Raw genomic sequence first — 19,109 nt, 5'->3', positions numbered from 1 at the left:
TTCCATGTTGTTTTCCTCATGATAAAATAATTTACTTAAGGACAGAAGGTGTTTTGCTTTTGTCTTTGTATGTATATCTCTTAACACCAGCGTATAGCATGCCACAGTTGCTTGCTGACTGATTTGTCCTGCCCATGACTGACCGTCCTTTCAACCCTCTGTAATCTCCCAAGTCATCAGTCTTACTCAGGCTTCACTTTTCTCCCTCCTTTTCATCTTGACCTTAGCCAGTTCAACACTACATCGGCCTCTACATTCAAATCTTTTGTTCTCTTTATAGGCAGCTGGTGGCTTGGTGGAAAGAGTGCTGGGCCTGGAGTCAGGAAGACCTGAGTTTAAATCTGCTCTCAGATATTTACCAGATGTGTGATTCTGGGCAAGTCACCAAAAAAAACCCCCCCAAAACCCCCAAAAAACCAAAACTACTTCTGTCTGCCTCAGTTTCCTTAACTGTAAACTGGGTATATTAATAGCATCCACCTCCTAGGGTTGTTGTGACGATGAGATAATATTTGTAAAGCTCTTAGCACAGTGCCTGGCATACTGTAGATGCTATATAAATGCTTCCTTTCCCCCTCCTCCTGTTCTATTGCCACTTATGCCTTACCAAACCCCAACCCTGGAACACTCTCACCATCTGCCTCCTCAGCTCCTCCTCACATGCTGCAGGATGGAGGTAGAAGACGTCATGCAACTGGGATGATTGGATTCACTACAAATTTTGTTTTGTTTTGTTTTGTTTCTGTAGGCAATTGGGGTTAAGTGACTTGCCCAGGGTCACACAGCTAGTAAGTGTCAAGTATTTGGTCTGAGGCCAGATTTGAACTCAAGTCCTCCTGACTTCAGGGCCGGTGCTCTGTCTGCTGCGCCACCTAGCTGCCCCTATTCACTACAAATTTATATTATCTAATCTCAACTGGGCCCTCACTCTAGCAAAGCAATTCTTTTATTCCCTGTCTAACTGAGTTTCTATCCCACTCCCCACAGAGGCTGGTCCAAACTGGTTTTTTTTCCCTTATGTACACCAAACCACTTTCTTCCTTGATCTGCCTAGCTGAGGACTATACCTCATACTTTACTGAGAAAATCAACTCCACAAGCTCCCTCAGCTCCCCTTCTGTACATCTCAGGGCTTAAATCCTCTCCCATTATTTCCTCCTTCATTCCAGCCTCTGATGATCTGGCTCTTCTCCTCATCAAGGCCAAGTCCTCTATATGGACCCTTGATCCCACCCCTTTCAATCTCTCCCAGCAGACTGCTTTTTCAGTTATCCCCTTCTTTCTTTAATCTTCAATTTCTCCATATCTCCTGTTGCTTACAAACATGCTCAAGTATCCCCCAGGCCTAATAAGCCCTCAACAGACACTACACTTCTCTCAAGCTATCATCCTACACCTAAGCCAAACTCCTAGAAAAGGCTTAGCAACATTGCCTTCATTTCCTCTTCTCTCTCACTCCTCCATCTTTTGTAATCTGTCTTCTGACCTTACCAGTCAACTGAGACTGCTCTCTTCAAAGTGACCAGTCCTCTCTTAGTTGTCAGATCCAATGGCCTTTTCTTAATCCTTCTCCTTCTTGCCCTCTCTGCAGCCTTTGACTTTGCTGACCACCTCTTCCTCTTGGACGCTCTCTCCTTTTTGGGTTTTCTTGCATCTGCTTTCTCTTGGTTCTCCTCCTACCTGTCTGACTGCTTCTTCTGAGTCTCCTTTGCTGGATCATCATTCACAACATGCCCTTTATCTGTGGCTATCCCCCAAGGCTCTGCCCTGGATCCTCTTTCCTTTTTTTCTCTATAACACTCCTGGTAAGCTCATCATTTCCCAGGGGGTTTAATTAATAGCTCTATGCACATGATTCCTATACCTATATGTTCAGCCCTACTCTCATTCCTGAGATTTAATCCTGTTTCACTAATTTTCTATCTGGCATTTCCAATTGGATATTTCACAGGCATGTGTCCAATGTGTCCACATTTGACTGAAAGGTGAGAGGACACAAGATCCCACTCGGCTTGCTGTTTGTTGATTCTTAAAAAAGCATTTAATTCAGAAGTTCAAAACACTCCCCTAAAGGTTCTCCTACAACGAGGCATCTCCCACGCATATGGCTTCGATGTTACAAGATTCCTTGCTAGACACAAAACAACAGTAACAAGATTGACCCTCTGATAAGGAATATCAAATGAGGCCACAAACAAGGAAGAGGATGCTTGCCCATGGTGTTTGTCACTGTTGTGGAGGAGATTTGGGGTTCAGTCCAAATGAAATATGCTCCAATTTGCAGATGATATTGTGCCAATTACCTCAACCCTAGGGAGATTATAAAGCTCCCTAAATGAGATCCACAACCACTGAAAATATCTCAGTGTAACAATCCACATAGGGAAAAAGCGAGTGGGTAAACACTGCCCATTGTCCAGACTATGGTGTGAGAAATGAAAGAGTTAAGTTTCCACAAAAGTAGATAAGAAATCAGCACAGACAGGCTAACTTCTCCATCTGGGGTGGGGGTGGGGAGTGATAACACAATTCTAGGCACATAATGTATGTTAGGGGTGGGGCATATAAGGAAGATTGTAACCCAGAAGGATTAGGACCAATCCTGATCTAGAAGGGAGAAGTTAGGCAATTACTAACTCTAAAGATTGCTCTGGCTTCTTTTACCACATGCATTTCTCTCCTCCCAAGGAAGTGCATCCACTTCTCGCGAGAATCAAAATGGCGCACTTCAACCTCTTTAATAAAAAGTCTTTGAGACACCAGTCTTCGGGAACCGAATCTGGGGTCACCTTTATAACACATGGTATTTGGGTAATGAAGAAATCATTGAGCTGGTCCATCAATACCTATGTCTTGGACAGACGCTAGAGACGGTCGATGAACTAAGCCCAGAACTGAATGGGAATTAGACAGCCGAATTGCTTTTGGGAAATTTCAATGACCCCAATATTCTATATGAAACAAAAATGCATCTTTTCAACACCAATATGCACCACCAATATGTAGCTTTCCATGAAAAATCACAATAACTGAAGAATCAAAATCGCAGGTGACTCCAAGACAGAGGTTAAGTGTAAGCATGCTGGAGCATGTTGTCAATGATGCCTAAAAGAAGTGGCATAAAAGATTATGTATGAGATGTATGTTTTGGAAAGGAAGGGGCAATCACAGAGCAAGATCCCTGCTATACTCTGCTTTGATTAAATAATTTCTGGAGGGCTGTGGCCAAATCAGAGTATACCGCATTTTAGAAAAGGACCACTTGTTAAGAGTCCAGGGGAAGACAACCAGAATGGTGAAGAGCCAGGAGCTGGTGCCATCTGGGTATCACCAGAAAGGCCTTGGGATGGTTAGCATGTAGAAAAAGAGGTTCCCAGGGGAACGGGGGCTGCCTTCAAATACCTAAAAGGCTACAGAATGGAAGAGGCAGCTAGATGGTGCAACAGATAAGAGTGTTGGATGGAGACAAGAAGATCTGCATGTGAATCCTGCCTTGCACAGTTATTAGTTATGTGACCCTGTGGAAATCACTTAATCTCTCTCAGCTTCATCTATAAAATGGAGATAATAATATCACCAAGCTTACATGGTAATTGTGAGGACCAAATGAGCTATTTGTAAAACATTTTGCAAACCTTAAAATGCTATTTAAATTCTAACTATTATCGTGGTTGTTGCTATTGCAGAAAGAATTAGATTCCTTCTGTTCAGTGCCAGAGGACAGCATTAGGAACAATGGAAAGAAATTGAAAAGAGGCAAATTCAGTCTTAATGGAAGAAGAAGCTTCCTGATAATGATGACTTGCCAGGTGTTTTGCGGTGGGAATTCTGTGGGGAATATGGGTTGTATGGGATGGCTGCTGAGGTCCTTCCTCCTGGGAACATTCTGTGAACCTGAGGGATAAAAGTTGCAACACCCAAATGTTTGTCTTTTTATCCACGTGATGTTAAAAAATCTAGAGGATACCTTTAGGCTCCTGGGTGAATCATCTATGAAGAATTTAACTGAGAACATGGGTAAGAGTTGCACAGGATGAGAAAATATGGGGGAGTTCCAGTCCGCACTCCAGGAGGGAGTACTCAAATTGATGAGGACATAAATTTTTTGAAACAGTATACCAGTACAATGTTACTGCTCAAAAGATACTCAATTGATGCCTAAATGAATGACTTAGGTTAGGAGAAAGACGTGGCAGCCTTGCTCCTATCAATCCTATTCAATCTGAAAATCACTACTCAAGCTATCTTTTCTGCTCACTACTGTAATTATATCATTCTATTGCATAAAGCCTTCTCTTGACTTTTTATGGTTTCCCACCTCCCATCAGAATCCCCTACAACTTACCAGAGCACCACTGCTCAGCAGAATCATGAAGATGATGAAGGTCTCAAACCAGTTGTGTTCCACAATGAGGAAACAGGTTTTTCGTAGGATCCACCAGGACTTACCCAGTCCATCCTCGATGTTGACCTGGCAACACTTGAACCTCTGGACACAACCTGACACCACAGGGAGAAATATGTCAGAGAGACAGATGTTCCTGACCCAGGTGTACCTTTCTACATCCCAACTAGGCCATGTTTCAGCACACCACCAAGAATATAACGGCAGACTCAGAATGCCTGACTCAGAGACGAGTGTGCCCCACTCCACATAGCTGCCAAAACGATATTGCTAAAGCACAGGATTAAGCTATGCCTCTCCCCTGCTCAACAAATTCCAGTGGCTCCCTATTACCTCTAGGACCAAGTACACATTCCTCTTCTCTTTGCTATTTAAAGCCCCTCCCAATGTGGCTCCTTTTTCAGGCTTCACATACTCTATGGTACAGCTAGACTGGCCTTCTTGCTGTTCCTCACACAATAGTTCATCTCCCATCTCCATGGCTTCACTGAGTGTCACAACAAGCCTTTTCACAGGTGGGAAGAAGCAGCTGGAGTGACAAGAAAGGTGCAGCCATCAAGCAGGAATGGCCGCCATGGAATAAGACCTTCCCGCACACGGTTTTCTGCTGGTGATGTATGAACAGAGGAAAAGCTGAGAGGAATCACTTGGGAGAAACAGTGTTGGCTTTCCCTTTAAGGCCTGTGCTTTCCTCCTATTGCAGGCCACACCCTTCCTAGTATAGACTATTCCAATCTCTACATTACTCATACGTAGTTTAGGAAGGAGGCACTAAGCCTCCCTCCAACTCTTACATCACCATGGCCGTTGACAGCATCCATCCTCCAAATCGAGCCCTATCCAGACCCTTCCTCACCCTCTGTGAAGCAGGCATCGGGGTCCAAGTATTCCTCAGGTTGCTCCACAGGCACTTCCTCCACTTCTGGTTTGATATCAATGGTGCTCCCCTCAGAGGAACTGGTATCGTCCAGTTTCTAGTTTCACAACAAAAAAGAAGTTCAGATAAAAGCTCCCTCACTCCACACTGACAACTCCATTTGGCATACTGCATGGACCATATATCATATATAATTCTAATACGCATTAATATTCCCCAAACCCATTACTGGTAACTCATGATGGTCACACAATTACTGTGATGACCTAGGAATTTACTAATCTTCTCTCAGCTGGGATCAATAAAGCTGACAAAAGATGATGCCCCTCTCTGCAGCTAAGTTGCTTCCAGATTAGTCCCAGGGGTTCATGTCTAGAAAGGTGTAGATTTTGGAAAGCCTGCCCAATTTTAAAATTGTATAATTCTAGTCTTAGAAAGGATTTTACAGGTGATTTAGTTTAGCCTCACAATATGACCTCAGGTCATCTCTGACCTGGAACACCCAGAGAAGACTGGAATGGATAAATACAGGTCTTTTCTTAGGATGATCCTGCAAATCCCCAAATGAAGCTCGCCAAAATCCTCCAGAACCAGCCCAGAGCTAAAGCAGCCCATAAAGGAGGGAGAAATCAGGCCCCTTTGCCTTGAGCCCATGGCTTCCATGACAGGATAACCCTCTGGTTCTTACATCTTTGCTGCCCTCAGGATCCGACTCACTGCTGACATCCTCAGTATTGAGATTTTCAAAGTCAGACTCGCCCACAGCAATGGGGACCCGCACAGTTAGGTTGGGGTTGTTGATGAAGGACATGTGGTCCTCATCAATGATATACTTCTCCACACTGCTACCGATACCACTGGTGGTGCCATTCCCATTCTTCTGGTAGTCGCCATTACGGTGGATGTCGGCCCCAGTGTGGTTGGCAATGCAGTTGGCCTTTTTGTCATACAGCTCATCTAGTGGCTTCACCTCATCAGCTTCTCGTTTGAAGTGGGTCTGAACAAAGGCATGTACTTTCAACTTAATCCAGGCTACCCCCTTCTTAATGCGGATGACAGAGATCTGTAGGTTGTTCATTTCTCCATCATCATCTGTGGCAGCCAGGTTGTCAGCACTGAAGGAGCTTAGAAGCAAGGCTAGAAACAGATTCAGCACCTGTAGTGAGTGGGAGAAGAAGAGAGGTCCAAGGATGCTGAGCAGGTCAAGGTCAGTCCTTCCAACCACATTTACTAAATCTGTCCAGACTTGGGGAATCACAGGATTAAGTCAAACTAATTATTTTATTAAAACCAACTGTGTGGAGCACATGAACAAGTGCCAGAGAAAAAAGAGCTCCCTAATGAGCCTACAATTGTGTTTTCTCTTTATAGTGTCTTAAATAGACACTTATGTTTCATTAAAAATCACTCCTACAAGCTATCATTTTGTGTGTGTGTGTGTGTGAGAGAGAGAGAGAGAAGAAGGAGGAGAAGGAGGCGGAAGAGGAGGAGGAGGAGGAGGAGGAAGAGGGGAGAGAGAGGGAGAGAGAGATTATTTATGTATCCCTTACTTTCTTAGCCAAAATCCTTGAAAAAGCTGTCTTCTCTCTTTGCCTCCCACTTCCTCTCCTGTCATCTTCTGCAATATGGTTTCCTGCATGATCATTTCACTCTTTCAGAAGTTACCAAGGATCCCTCCATTGCCAGACCTGATGGCCTTTTCTCATTCCTTGTTGACCTCTCTGCAGCAGCACCTGACTGTTGACTACTCCTCTCCTGCTGGATCCTCTCTGCTCTCAGAGTTTTCATGACACTGCTTTCTGTGTTCTCTTTCCACTTGTCTGATCATTCCTTCTCAGTCTCCCTTCCTAAATCATCATTCACAATACATCTCCTAACTATGGGTATCTTCCAAGATTCTGTCTTGGATCCTCTCCCCTCTATATATACTCTCTTGCTTGATGACCTTATCAGCTCCCATACGTTTAATTATCCTCTCCATGCTCTTGAAACCTTCTCACCTCCAGGATCAAACATAAAATCTTCTGCTTGGCATTTAAAACTTTTCACAACCTACCCCAGCCTACTTCTCCAGTCTTTTGTACATGACTTCCCTCCATGCACATGGCAGGTTAGCCAAATCAGCCTTCTTACTGTGCCTTAGAGCCAGTATCCTATCTCCTGCTTCTGTGGCTTTGCCTGGCCTTCCCCACACCCCCATTCTCCCACTACAGGCTAGTTCTCTCAAAATCCCTATTCCTTCAGGGCTCAGAACAAGTGCCACCTTCTCCATGTGACCTTTCCTTATCCCCTTGGCTGCTAGTGGCTTCTTCCCACAATCACCCTGTCCCTACTTTGTATCTATTTATATTTGTACATATTATCTCCCCTGGTCAGAATGGAGGCTTCTTGAGAGCAAGGACTGTTTTCATTTTTGTCTTTCTATCATCAGCGATTGCTTAGCATATGGCCTGACACATAGTAGGTGCTTAATAAAATGCTCCTTGATTGATCTTGAAGGTGATGACCCGGCATGCAATAACTCAAAGATAGCACAGCCACCTATAAACTGAAAATCCTTCAGATAGGGATCTGGAGACAGACCAGTCCAAAAATCCTAAATCCTATCTACCTTAGGTATGGAGGAATTTTGATTTGATTCAGTGGAAGGAACACACATACACTGATGAAATCACAAATCTTTTAAAATACTGAAATGATATTCCAACTATCTAGAACCCAATCATCTAGCAATCTCACCAATTTAAGTGGTTTAAATGGAGAACAAGAAAGTAACCAAAACAGGCTTCTGAGCAGTCAAAATAGAAGTCACAAAATCTATACATTAAACTTTCTGAACTTTGCTCACAGGACAACTCCACTTGCTGTCACTTTCACTCTAAAAAGTATGGTGAACTGGTTTCCTAGTCTACAGCAGACAAAAGAGGATTTTACAAGTAGGCACATGGACAGCAGTAATAAATTAAAGCTGACAGCAGAGAAAGAGACATAAAACCATAAGAAGTTGACATAAAACCTTCAAAAGGGCAGATGTCTGGGGCCCCTGAGGCTAAGAGTACAATAGTCATAGTTATGGTCCTGAGTCATGAAGAAAGGGTGAAGTCATCTTCGGTATACTCTAGTTAAGAAAGCAAGGGAGTATATAATATATTTTGGAAGAATTTTGTTCAAAATCATTAAAATCAAGTTTTGGTACTCAAAAGGTTAGATCACCAGCTATTTGAAAAATGATGATTCATAACAATTGCTTTAGGGCATTTTGGGCTTCAGAGCCCAAAACTACTTTAGAGTTGTGGTAAAGCAGCTAAGTGATGGAGTTTTGAGTTGCAGTATCAAAGTGACCACATTTCTTGATTGTTCCCTCTCCTCTCAGAGGGCCACTACCCTAATTCAGGTTCATCCATTATCTCTCCCCAGCACTACTGCAACAGCCTCCTCCTTGGTCTCCCCACCTCCAGTCTCTCCCCTCTCCAATCCAGTCTCCACACAGATGATGAAGCAATCCTCCTTAAAGCATTGGCATGACCATATTACTCTCCTGCTAAATAGACTCCAGGGGTTCAACATAACCTCCAGGGTCAAATACAAACACCTGTTTGGTATCAAAAGTCCTTTGCAGCCTGGCTCCAGGTCTTGTAGACATCATTTACCCTTGACATACCCAAACCACAATCCAGCCAAAGCGGACCTTCTTGCTTTTCTTCACCCAAGACACTCCCTTGTCTGGGCTGACCCCATGGCTGGAATGAACTTCCTCCTCAACTCCACCTCTTGGAATGGCTCCGGTACCTGCCAGCCTCAGTTCAAAGGCCTTTCCTGATCTTGATAGCATTGGCCCAAGTGTGCACTCCACTGTTTTGACCTCAGAGAACCCAGGGTCAGCGCCACACCATGACAGGGCACCGGAAGCAGGATTTTAGTGGCAGTAATAAAAATGGCTTATATCTAATACATTTCTATAATGCTGTAAGGTTTTCAAAGTGCTTTCTACACAACAACCCCATTGACCCCATTTTACAGTTGAAGAACCTGGGGCTATGAGAGGTTAAATGAAAAAAAAAAAAGCTATCATGTATATAGCACTTTATCATTTATAAAGTGCTTTACAAATATTATCTCTTCTGATCTTCACAATAACCCTGGAAGGTAGGTGCTATTATTACCCCCATTTTACAGGATGAGGAAACTGAAGCAGACAGAAGTAAAGTGATTGGCCCAGGTGGGATCTGAACACAGGCCTTCCTGACTCCAGGCCAGTGCTCTATCCACTGTGCTACCTAGGGCAGTCACACAGCTCGCATCTAAGATGGGATTTGAACCCATGTTCTTGTGGCATCATGTGTGGCACTCTTCTATTACACACACTGCCTATAGGATAAGGAGCCCCTCTAAATTCTTAAGGGAACACAATTACTATAAAGAAGTCTGAGGAAGATTATTCTGGTAGCTGTGTGTACAGGGATCAAGGAGAACTGGCTAAAAGTCAGGAGGTTGCAGAAGAGTCTAGGCAGGAGGAGAGCACACTCCCAGTGGTGAGGACAGAGCAGGTAAACAATGAGACTAGAAAAATAGGACCTTAGAACTATTAAAAGAATTTTAAGGTCCCCTCATTTAACCCTTTCTGATACACAAACTCTTTCTGCAACATTCTTGATGCGTTCCATCCACCTCCTGGCTTGAACTACTCCAGTGAAGGGATACTTACTATCTAATGAGGCAACCCATTTTCCATTTGGTGAAACCCCAAAAAATACCAAAATAGCTTAGCTGAAAGGGTCTATTTAGGTTCCCTATGCATATAGAAAGCAAAGACTAGTAATGGCCACCATTTTGATTGGCAGTAGGAAGGCTTAGCATAGGGGGTTTGGGGAGCACAGGTAGTGAGTGACATCCAAGTCGAAGAAAAGAGATCGATAAACTGATACTAACCACCAAGTTGCCAATGACCATAACCATCATGAAGACGATGAGGCACATGGCCTGGCCTGCCACTTCCATGCAATCCCACATGGTTTCGATCCATTCCCCACACAATACACGGAAGACAATGAGAAAGGAATGAAAAAAGTCATGCATGTGCCAGCGAGGGAGCACACAGTCTTGGTTGATCTTGCAGACACACTCCTTGTAGCTCTTCCCAAACAGCTGCATCCCCACCACAGCAAAGATGAAGACAATGATGGCCAGCACCAGGGTCAGGTTGCCTAGAGCACCCACTGAGTTCCCAATGATCTTGATCAACATGTTCAAGGTGGGCCAGGATTTGGCCAGTTTGAAGACTCGGAGCTAAGAAAGAAAAAAAAAAAACACCAAAAAATATTATATCCATTTTCTTTCTTACCAACCACAGCTAAGACAACAGAATGAGGCCAAAAAAGAATAAATATTACTTATTAAGTGCCCCTGGGGAGCTCTCAGCACTTTATATAGAGCCTATTGGTAGGAAAACGTAGGTCATCCACGCCAATGCACAAAGGGAAAAACTGAGGCACTGAGCAGGGAAATGACAGGATTTCCTTTCACAATGAGTCTATGGGAGATATGGAAGTCAGGAATCTTGCTCTGAGGACTGTGTTCCACTGCTAGGTCAGCTTGCCTCATTTAAATCTAAACACAAACAAGTAATTTTCCCATGGATACTTTGCTTGAGAAGACAACAGGAGGGTCACAGGAAAGAGCCAATTTTGGGGAAGCCAAGGAACTGGCATGGTAAAGAGAGATTCCTTACCCACTTAAAAAATGTTAGGAGAAAATATCAATAATAATGGCCAATTTTCAGTGTTCATAGACATAATTTACCTGTACTATCCATTTCCTGCTTCACTAGTGTTTTCCTACTGAAGCAACTTGATATAATATGCAAAGTGTTAGACTTAGAGTCAGGGGGACCTGAGATCCAATCCCGCCATTAGCACTCAGTAGCTATGTGGTGCTGGGTAAGGCCTTTAACTTTTTTGCATCCCAAGCACCTCTCTCAGACTATGGAGCTGCAGTACAGGTATAGGTCTGCACTGGCAGATGCAGCTTCTGCACTAGAAGTTCACTACACCAATGAAATCACAGGCGGGGACAACAAAAAATTAATACCATGCCTTATTAGCAGCCTCACTATTATGTTGAACATGTAAAATTGGTAACATTTAGGGTTACATTTCTGAAAGCCATTCTGAGGATGTACTTTAAAAATCTAATTTTATAATGAAAGACAAAAGAATGGTCTCTTTTCCTGACTGTCAAAAGATCAAATGCCAAAACGAAAATAAAGCCGAAATCTTTGCGATGATAACATATGGAGCAACTTAGAGGAAGAGTCACTTATGAGTAAGGCAGTTCTACATCTGCAACAGGTTAAGGAGTGGGGGATCAAGAGGTTCAAAATGATAACAATGGATGTTTATTCGGTTCTTGGACACATTATTTCATTTTAGCCTCACTACCACCTTGTGAAGCAGGTACTTCAAGAATTCCCATTTTATAGATGAGGAAAATGAGGCTCAGAAAAGTTAAAGACTTGCTCAGGATCACATAACTATTAACTTTTGTGGTGGAATTTGAACTCAAGTCTTGTTGCCTCAAGTACTCTATACCTTATGTCAAGTCAGAAGACAGATGACCAGTAACTTCAAAATGAATGACTGGAACATATTTGGACAAGTTTTGAATTTTTGTTCTATGTTAAAACTAGGAAAAGCCAAGCCATAGAAAATAATAATCATCTGTTTTACATGATACTACCTATATGTGAATATTTTGGTAAAAATATAAGTGGCTATGATGTAAGAAATTAGCTAGAAGGAGACATCACAAATTGGATAATCTTTGCCTTCTGCTAGATACTACCTGGATCTAAACTGAGGAGCAGGAATAGGCTATCCTATGTTTGTGTTCTACATATCTGTCTGAGGCCCCCAACCCCCTTTATAGGGGGCTTGATTACTCACAGTCCTTGCCTCTCTTTTTTCTCTCCCAGGTATAATAAGAAATATTAACAAAGGAAGGTCTACACTGGATCTCAACCAAAGAGTCAATCTTGGAAACTATGAGAATATAACTCATGTCTTACTCTCCATGAGTTTGCTGGACTCCCCATCTAAAAGGACTTAAACATCTTCAATTTCAAATGCTAAGGCATTTCTCCAACAGACAAAAGCAATTTAGGGGAAAGTGAAGTAGCCAAAAATAGTCTAAGGATGTTCAGAGAAGATAAGAGTTGAATTTTTTATCTACCTTGGCATGTCGCAGCCTCTTTAAGGGATTCTTTGAGGATATCATTTCTGCCTGGCTAGGTTTTAGACAACTTTTCAGAGCAAACTTACCAGTTATTCTTTCAGAGACACATTTCTGTCATTTTACCATTATTTTATTAAAGAAAAAAAAGAATTCTTCTTAACCTAAAGATGTAGGAATCGAGACAAATGTTCAACTCAATTTAACATCTCAAATATTATTCAATCCTATGTTATAGGTGAGGTAACCAACTTGGAAAGATTATAAAACTTCGTCTTTTAGTAGAGAGAAATCGATGTCATTTAAGGGTGATGATTGTCCAGGGCAAGGGTTTCTAACCTAGGGTCCATCGATCTCTTGGGGACCCATGGATAAATTTCAGGGGGTTAGTGAATCTGAATGGGAAAAGAATTACATCTTTATTTTCAATTTTCAGTACAGCTGGTTTCCTTTGTAATGCTAGATATTTGATTTTATGTATTTAAAAACATTATTCTGAAAAGGGGTGAATGGGCTCCACCAGACTGCTAAAAGGGTCCATGGTACAAAAAAGGTTAAGAACCACTGGGTAATAACAAGAAATATCTAAGATCACCTTAAAAAATGGGCCTACAACAGAAGTCATGCTTGGCTGTCAATTTTATAGAGGGACCAATGCCTCTTATAAGGAATTACTAAAAAAGAAGTTATGCCTGTATCTTAATTTTACAAAAAACAAAACAAAAAACCCCCCAAAACTAAAAGACTGGATATTAGGCATGAAACCATAAGTTTGGGAGATCTTTGTAGTTAACTCAAAAGAAATTGGATAAAGGATTAAGGATTCAGATTGGATGAACTTGGAGGTTCTTTCCATCTCTTAGATTCTGGGGGTAGAGTATAATGTAGGAATTTTGTAGTTATCAGATTGACTTTTATAAAAGGTAAGAACAAGATATAAAACTTTAAAAGAAACTGAAGAAATTTAGAATACCAAACGGAAAGATCTCAGCACCGAAAGCCCCTCCACGTCTGCTAGACCAAGTTCCATTAAACTGAGGGAGACAATAAATCCATCAAAAATGTTCCAACCTTCTTGGAAATAATAGTAGGGATCCATGGCTATGAGCTTCAGAAACATTTCTGCTGTGAAAATTCCAGTGAAAACCTAGGGAAGAGGAGAAGAGAAAGGAAGGACAAGAGGGGAAAACAGAGATGTTTAAATTAGAATGCTTTAATTATTTATCTTTGAACATAAACTTGCCCAAGAAACACCAAGATGGCCCCTTCATTCAGTCTTACCTCTGTCATGGCCTAAGAGTACTCATCTGTACTTTGTATCTCAGAGACATCTGAAACCCGACACAGTGAAGAAAAAGTTTTGTCTTTTTCTCCTAAAACCTTCCCTCCACCCAGTTTTCCCTCTTTTGTTGGCAAGGCTATCGTTATCTCTCAGTATCTCTCAACCTTGAAAATTGGTCTTAAGACTTTACTTTGATTCAAATACATCATATTCCAATAGAGAATAATCTCCTTTCTTTATATCACCTTCTCAAATCCCGTGTTCACACCTATTTACAGTCAATTCACAGAGATATTCAGGCTTCCAACAGGATGGACCCTCTCCTACACCCTTACTCCTACATAAATAATGTAAAAGAAGTTGATGTGTAAATTTATGACATATTGAGATTCTTGACTGAAATATCAGTTTCCAGCATATAATAGCTTGCATTGTTGATTGGTGCTTGATATATACTTGGTCCCTGACTGATTAGGGAACTTGTATTACTATTATTCAGATAAGAGGAGTAATATTTTTTCATTAAAAGTCTAACTTCTAAAAAATATGTTGTTGATAACATTAGGACATTCTCCAAATTTCAAAGTGTCTCATCAAGGAGACTAAAATGTAATTAATGTGGGATAAGTTGTGCTGGAACGAATCGTAATATGTTTAAGGTGACATTATTTTACTAGAACAAGGAGACTAGAAAAAGGAAAGTCAAGAATACAGGATCATGAGTCAAGAGATATAGATCAGGTGGCATTTTGATCACTAGGAAGATCCCCGCTTGATAGTCTAATAGGTGGAATGTCCCCTTGGATGAACCTGTTTCCTCTGCTTTGCTTTTTTTCTGTTGACTAAATAACTTTCTGCTTGCTCAGCTGGTTTCCCAGGTATTATAATATATATCTGGAAGAGAGTATAGATTCTAATCACTAAAAAAAAGTGTATCCCACCAGGATAGATGAATAAATTCTGGTTTGTCAATCTGCTGTGAATTTGGTTGGGGTGAACCAATGGATTCATCCTTGCCACCAGTGATGCTTTTACCTTGGAACATGTCCTAATGTGGGTGAATAGACTACAATGGGACCTGTTCTTCATGATTTTTAAGGATTTGGTGTCTTTGTACTAATGGATGGCTCCCAACCAGGTCTTCTGAAAGACTGTGACTAGGTTGAGTTAAAAAAAAATGGGAATAATACTTCCCAGGGACAGATTTTTTTCTGAGTTATAAGCCTAAGAAGTGTCACCCAGGAGGCTATAGTTTTCGAATTCTGAAGTGAGAGGAAGACTACTATTTGCTAGTCTGGGGCAGAGTGAAGAAAGAAGAGCCAGAAGAAGAATGTACATGATGACTACAGTGATGGAAAAGAAAACTAGATTCAAATGTGGCTGAACTCAGATTAGACAGTGACCAATGTAGTTCTTTGAAAATAGATGATGAAACACATTTCCTTTCTCTCTGGAGAAAGGTGAGGAGTTCTGTGGGTACATAAAATTGCAAATACTGTCAGATATGGTTGCCATATTCGTTTGTTTTGCTCAATTGCTTCGTTACAAGAAAGAGTTCTATGGTGGGGTGACTGGGATGTGAAAACAAAAGGAAGCAATAAAACTTCTTTTAAAATTCCTTGGAGACCTAGAATCCTATGAACTTGTTTAAAATTGGGAAAAATAAAGGCTTAAGTGGGGCAGGAGAGTGTAAAAACAAAGGTCATAAAGGCAGAAACTCTCTCATTTGTAAATCTCTGGCTAACAGAAATAGATGTACATAGGCTTTTTATAATTTTGCGTGACATTATATGTCCTTAAGCTATTACAGTTAAATAAGATTTAGGAAGTATATATTTAATAAGTAATATATAGAACTGGTTAAAGAGGGTCCTATAATCTCCAACATACAGGCTGATTAGTTTTCACCTGGCACATTAAGAGTTCAATCCTGAGCAATCTGAATTCACATGAGCTGCCAAAGCAATGAATCCTCATCACATATAGGAGACTTCTAAATCATCCTTACCATGCTCTCAGACTATAGGCTGGGGAAGTAACTGAGGCATCCCCATGTGTCAGGCTGTGGGTCCAATTAGCTACAATTAACAGTCCTTTCTAAACTCTTCTATAGAACTAGACCTCATGTTAAGAGGGATTCTTAGAGAAAATCACAATGCTAGTGATATTTTCTTTCTAAATTGTTAAATATAAAACTTAATATAAAAATGTTTATATAATGCAGCAATTTTTTCCCAATAAAAAACAGGCCTAATTTCACTTACTGTGCTCCAAAACTCTTCAACTTCCCTCTGTCTTTGCAGGCATTCCATATTACCAGATATCCCCAAACAAGCATTAATGTATTAATTTCACATATTTCAAGTCCCAAAAATCTTCTGTAGCCAAATTGGCTTGGGAAACATTGGTTTAGAACAGCAGCACGCTTTTATAATGCTAGTTTTTAGGGACAAAACTAATGTTCCTTTTACATTCCCAACAAAGCACGTCAGGCCTTAATCACATATGATATTTTAAGGGACATTATCCAACTTGAAGTATAACCAAATCTATGCAACAAACTGTATTATAAGAGGATTCTGTGTTATTCCGATATTCCTATGATGCCACTCCCTAGAAATGATGGAAATCAGATGATTTATCTCCTTCAGTCAAATTTTTACAATTAATTTGAGTAGCATCAACTCAATTTGTTCAATAATGAAGATAAGCAGAAGCAAAATAATCCAATCATCACTTCTATCTAACTTTTGAATCCATTGTGTAACTTTTTCCCCTCAGCATATTTATCTTCTTAATTACAACTCTGGCTCAGGCTAAACATTATGATGAATTTGGGATGGATGAAATTCTGGTGGCTCATACCCTGGAAGGCAGAAGGAAACCATTCTAGGTTAAGTATTTGTCCTAAACAATTATCAGTGGGTAGTCAAGAGTTGACTGGGGAAAAAGCAAGCCACAGTACCATTTGGTATACAGTAGCACTCTGGTCTGTGTGGTATTCATTACTAAAACTCAGAAGAAAAATTATTTTGGAGGGCTGGGGGTACATTTAGAAGAGACATAGAGGAATCGGTCTTATAAATAGGATGAGAACTCAAGAGCCCTTGGCTCCGGTTCCTGAAACCAACCTAGTGTCCCATGCCTCCCTTCATGGCTTGGTCTGCAGCCAGTAACTTTAAGTGACATTTCCCAAGTTCTCCAGAAAGAGAAAGGAGTCAAGAGATCCCCAAATCTAGGAGTGGCTGCTATTACATCAGTTTTCCAATTAACTATCATTTTCTTTTCTACCCAAGTCTCTCATCCATAGTGACCAGCAGACAATAGAAAAGGGTTTCCAATGGAAAAAACAAACAAGTAAACAACCCATGTTTAAATGACAAAATCAGGAGACAGTGCTTTGCCTTACCAGATTTCCAACAGCCAAGACGTTTTCAAAGTGTGGCGTCATGGGATGATGCTCCATCGCCATAAACAAGGTGTTCAGGACAATGCAGATAGTAATGGCTAAGTCCACAAAAGGGTCCATAACGATCATGTTCACAATCTCCTTCAGCTTGATCCAGTATGGGTGGCATTCCCAGATGAGGAAAGTGTTGGCAAATTTGTACCAACATGGAGGGCACTTTCTCTGAGACTCTTCTAACTCTGTAGCAGGGCAAGAACAAAGGGAACTTCTCAATCAAGCAGTAAAGAAAAACGAAGTACACTTTCTAATACCAATTATTGGTGATCATAAACTGTAAAACTGAATTGACAATGCATGAGCTTCCCTGCTCCTCTATGGGGAGGAATTTGTACACTTAAAGATCCCAAATGACTTTACTAGGAGAGAACTCTCCCCTCACACAACTTTTGTTCCACTAAATGAAAAGAATTAGAATAACCTGCACAAGGCTACATATCAACACACACCAGTGATATGCTTTGTTGTTCAGTCATTCTCAGTCTCGTCCAACTCTTCCTGACCCCATTTGGGGTTTTCTTGGCAAAGATACTGGAGTGGTTTGCTATTTCCTCCTCCAGCCCATTTTACAGATGAAGAAACTGAGGCAAACAGGGTTAAGTGACTTGCCCAGGGTCATACTAGTAAGTGTCTGAGGCCAGATTTTGAACTCAGGAATATGAGTCTTCCTGACTCCAGTCCTGGCACTCTATTCACTCCATCACTTAGTTGCCCAGTGATATGGTAGTCTTAAATAAAACAGAAAGTCAATCAAATGAAAAAATAGTTATTGAGTGCTAAATGTGTGAAGGCACTGTATTAGGTGTTATGGGAGATATTGAAGAGTGAGATACTATGAGTTTGCAGCGAGAGACTGAAAAAATGTCACTGAAAGTTTCCCAATATTTCTCTACTCTCTCCCTCACATAGTCATTCAAAATAACAAAAATAAAGAGGGGAAGAAAAGTTCAGCAAAAGAAATCAACACACCAACCATGTCCAATAGTCTATGGAATGTCCAACAATCATCGTCTCCCACTTTTGCACAGAAGAGAGGGAGCTGAATTCTCATCTCTTCAATTGGGGTTAAGCTTGATTATTACACTTACTCAGAATTCAGTTTGGCTTTTTTGTTGCTGTTTTTCTCATTTATTGTAGTGATTATGAATGCTGTTGTATTGGCTCAGTGTGTTTTACTTTGTATAAGTTTATATGAGTCTTTCCATGCTTCTTTGTATTCTTTACATTCATTGTTTCTTACAGCAGAGGAATAGTCCATTATGTTCATGTACCACAATTTATTTAGTCATTCCTCAATCAACGGACATCTATGCTCTGTTTCCAGTTCTTTGCTACTACAAAAAAATACCTTCTTATTCGGGTATATACGAGACTTTTCATCCCTGACTTCCTTGGGTATATGCCTCATGGTGGAATCATGGTGTCAAAGGGTCTGGACATTTTAATCACTTCTTAGCATAATTTCAAATTATTTTCTAGACTGATTGGACCAGAACAGCTCCACCAACAGGGCATTAGTGTGATAGACTTTCCACACTCCTCCAACCTTGACTAATCGCAACTTTTTTTAGCTTTTACAATATGCTCAGAATTGTTTGGATTCGGATTTCTCTTAATATTAGTGACACAGAAATTCTACATCTGTCTCCAAGCCATAGTAATGGCTGTCCTTTGTGTGTGGAATGCTTTCTATTCTCACCTCCACATCTTAGAATTCCTGGCTTCCTTCAAAACTCAGTTTAAAAGACACCTTTTGTAAGGGGCCTTTCCTGCCCATCCTACCCACCCCCAGCTACTAGGGCCTTCTCTTGAAAGATACCTTCCAATTCTCTGTATGTTCATATAATCTTCT

General features: G+C 41.0%; 1 protein-coding gene across 2 annotated transcripts in view; it reads right to left on the bottom strand.

Moving 5' to 3' along the window:
* The window catches only part of SCN8A (sodium voltage-gated channel alpha subunit 8), an 87,705-nt gene that overhangs the window by 24,944 nt on the left and 43,652 nt on the right, over positions 1–19,109 (bottom strand). Inside the window, exons 13-19 of one of the 2 annotated variants that reach the window (XM_027844337.1) lie at positions 18,923–18,978; positions 17,201–17,465; positions 13,483–13,656; positions 10,212–10,568; positions 5,971–6,438; positions 5,262–5,379; positions 4,346–4,500 (exon numbers count right to left, since the gene is read on the bottom strand). In XM_027844337.1, coding sequence (XP_027700138.1) covers positions 4,346–4,500; positions 5,262–5,379; positions 5,971–6,438; positions 10,212–10,568; positions 13,483–13,656; positions 17,201–17,465; positions 18,923–18,978 — 1,593 coding nt within the window. The remainder of the gene's footprint in view (positions 1–4,345; positions 4,501–5,261; positions 5,380–5,970; positions 6,439–10,211; positions 10,569–13,482; positions 13,657–17,200; positions 17,466–18,922; positions 18,979–19,109) is intronic. The other variant, XM_027844338.1, reaches the window with a different exon arrangement.

The sequence above is a fragment of the Vombatus ursinus genome, unplaced genomic scaffold, assembly GCF_900497805.2.
Source record: "Vombatus ursinus unplaced genomic scaffold, bare-nosed wombat genome assembly UNPS02014941.1, whole genome shotgun sequence".
NCBI lineage: Eukaryota > Metazoa > Chordata > Mammalia > Diprotodontia > Vombatidae > Vombatus > Vombatus ursinus.
Note: the sequence above shows the minus strand (reverse complement) of the source record. Positions and strands in the feature narration are given on the sequence as shown.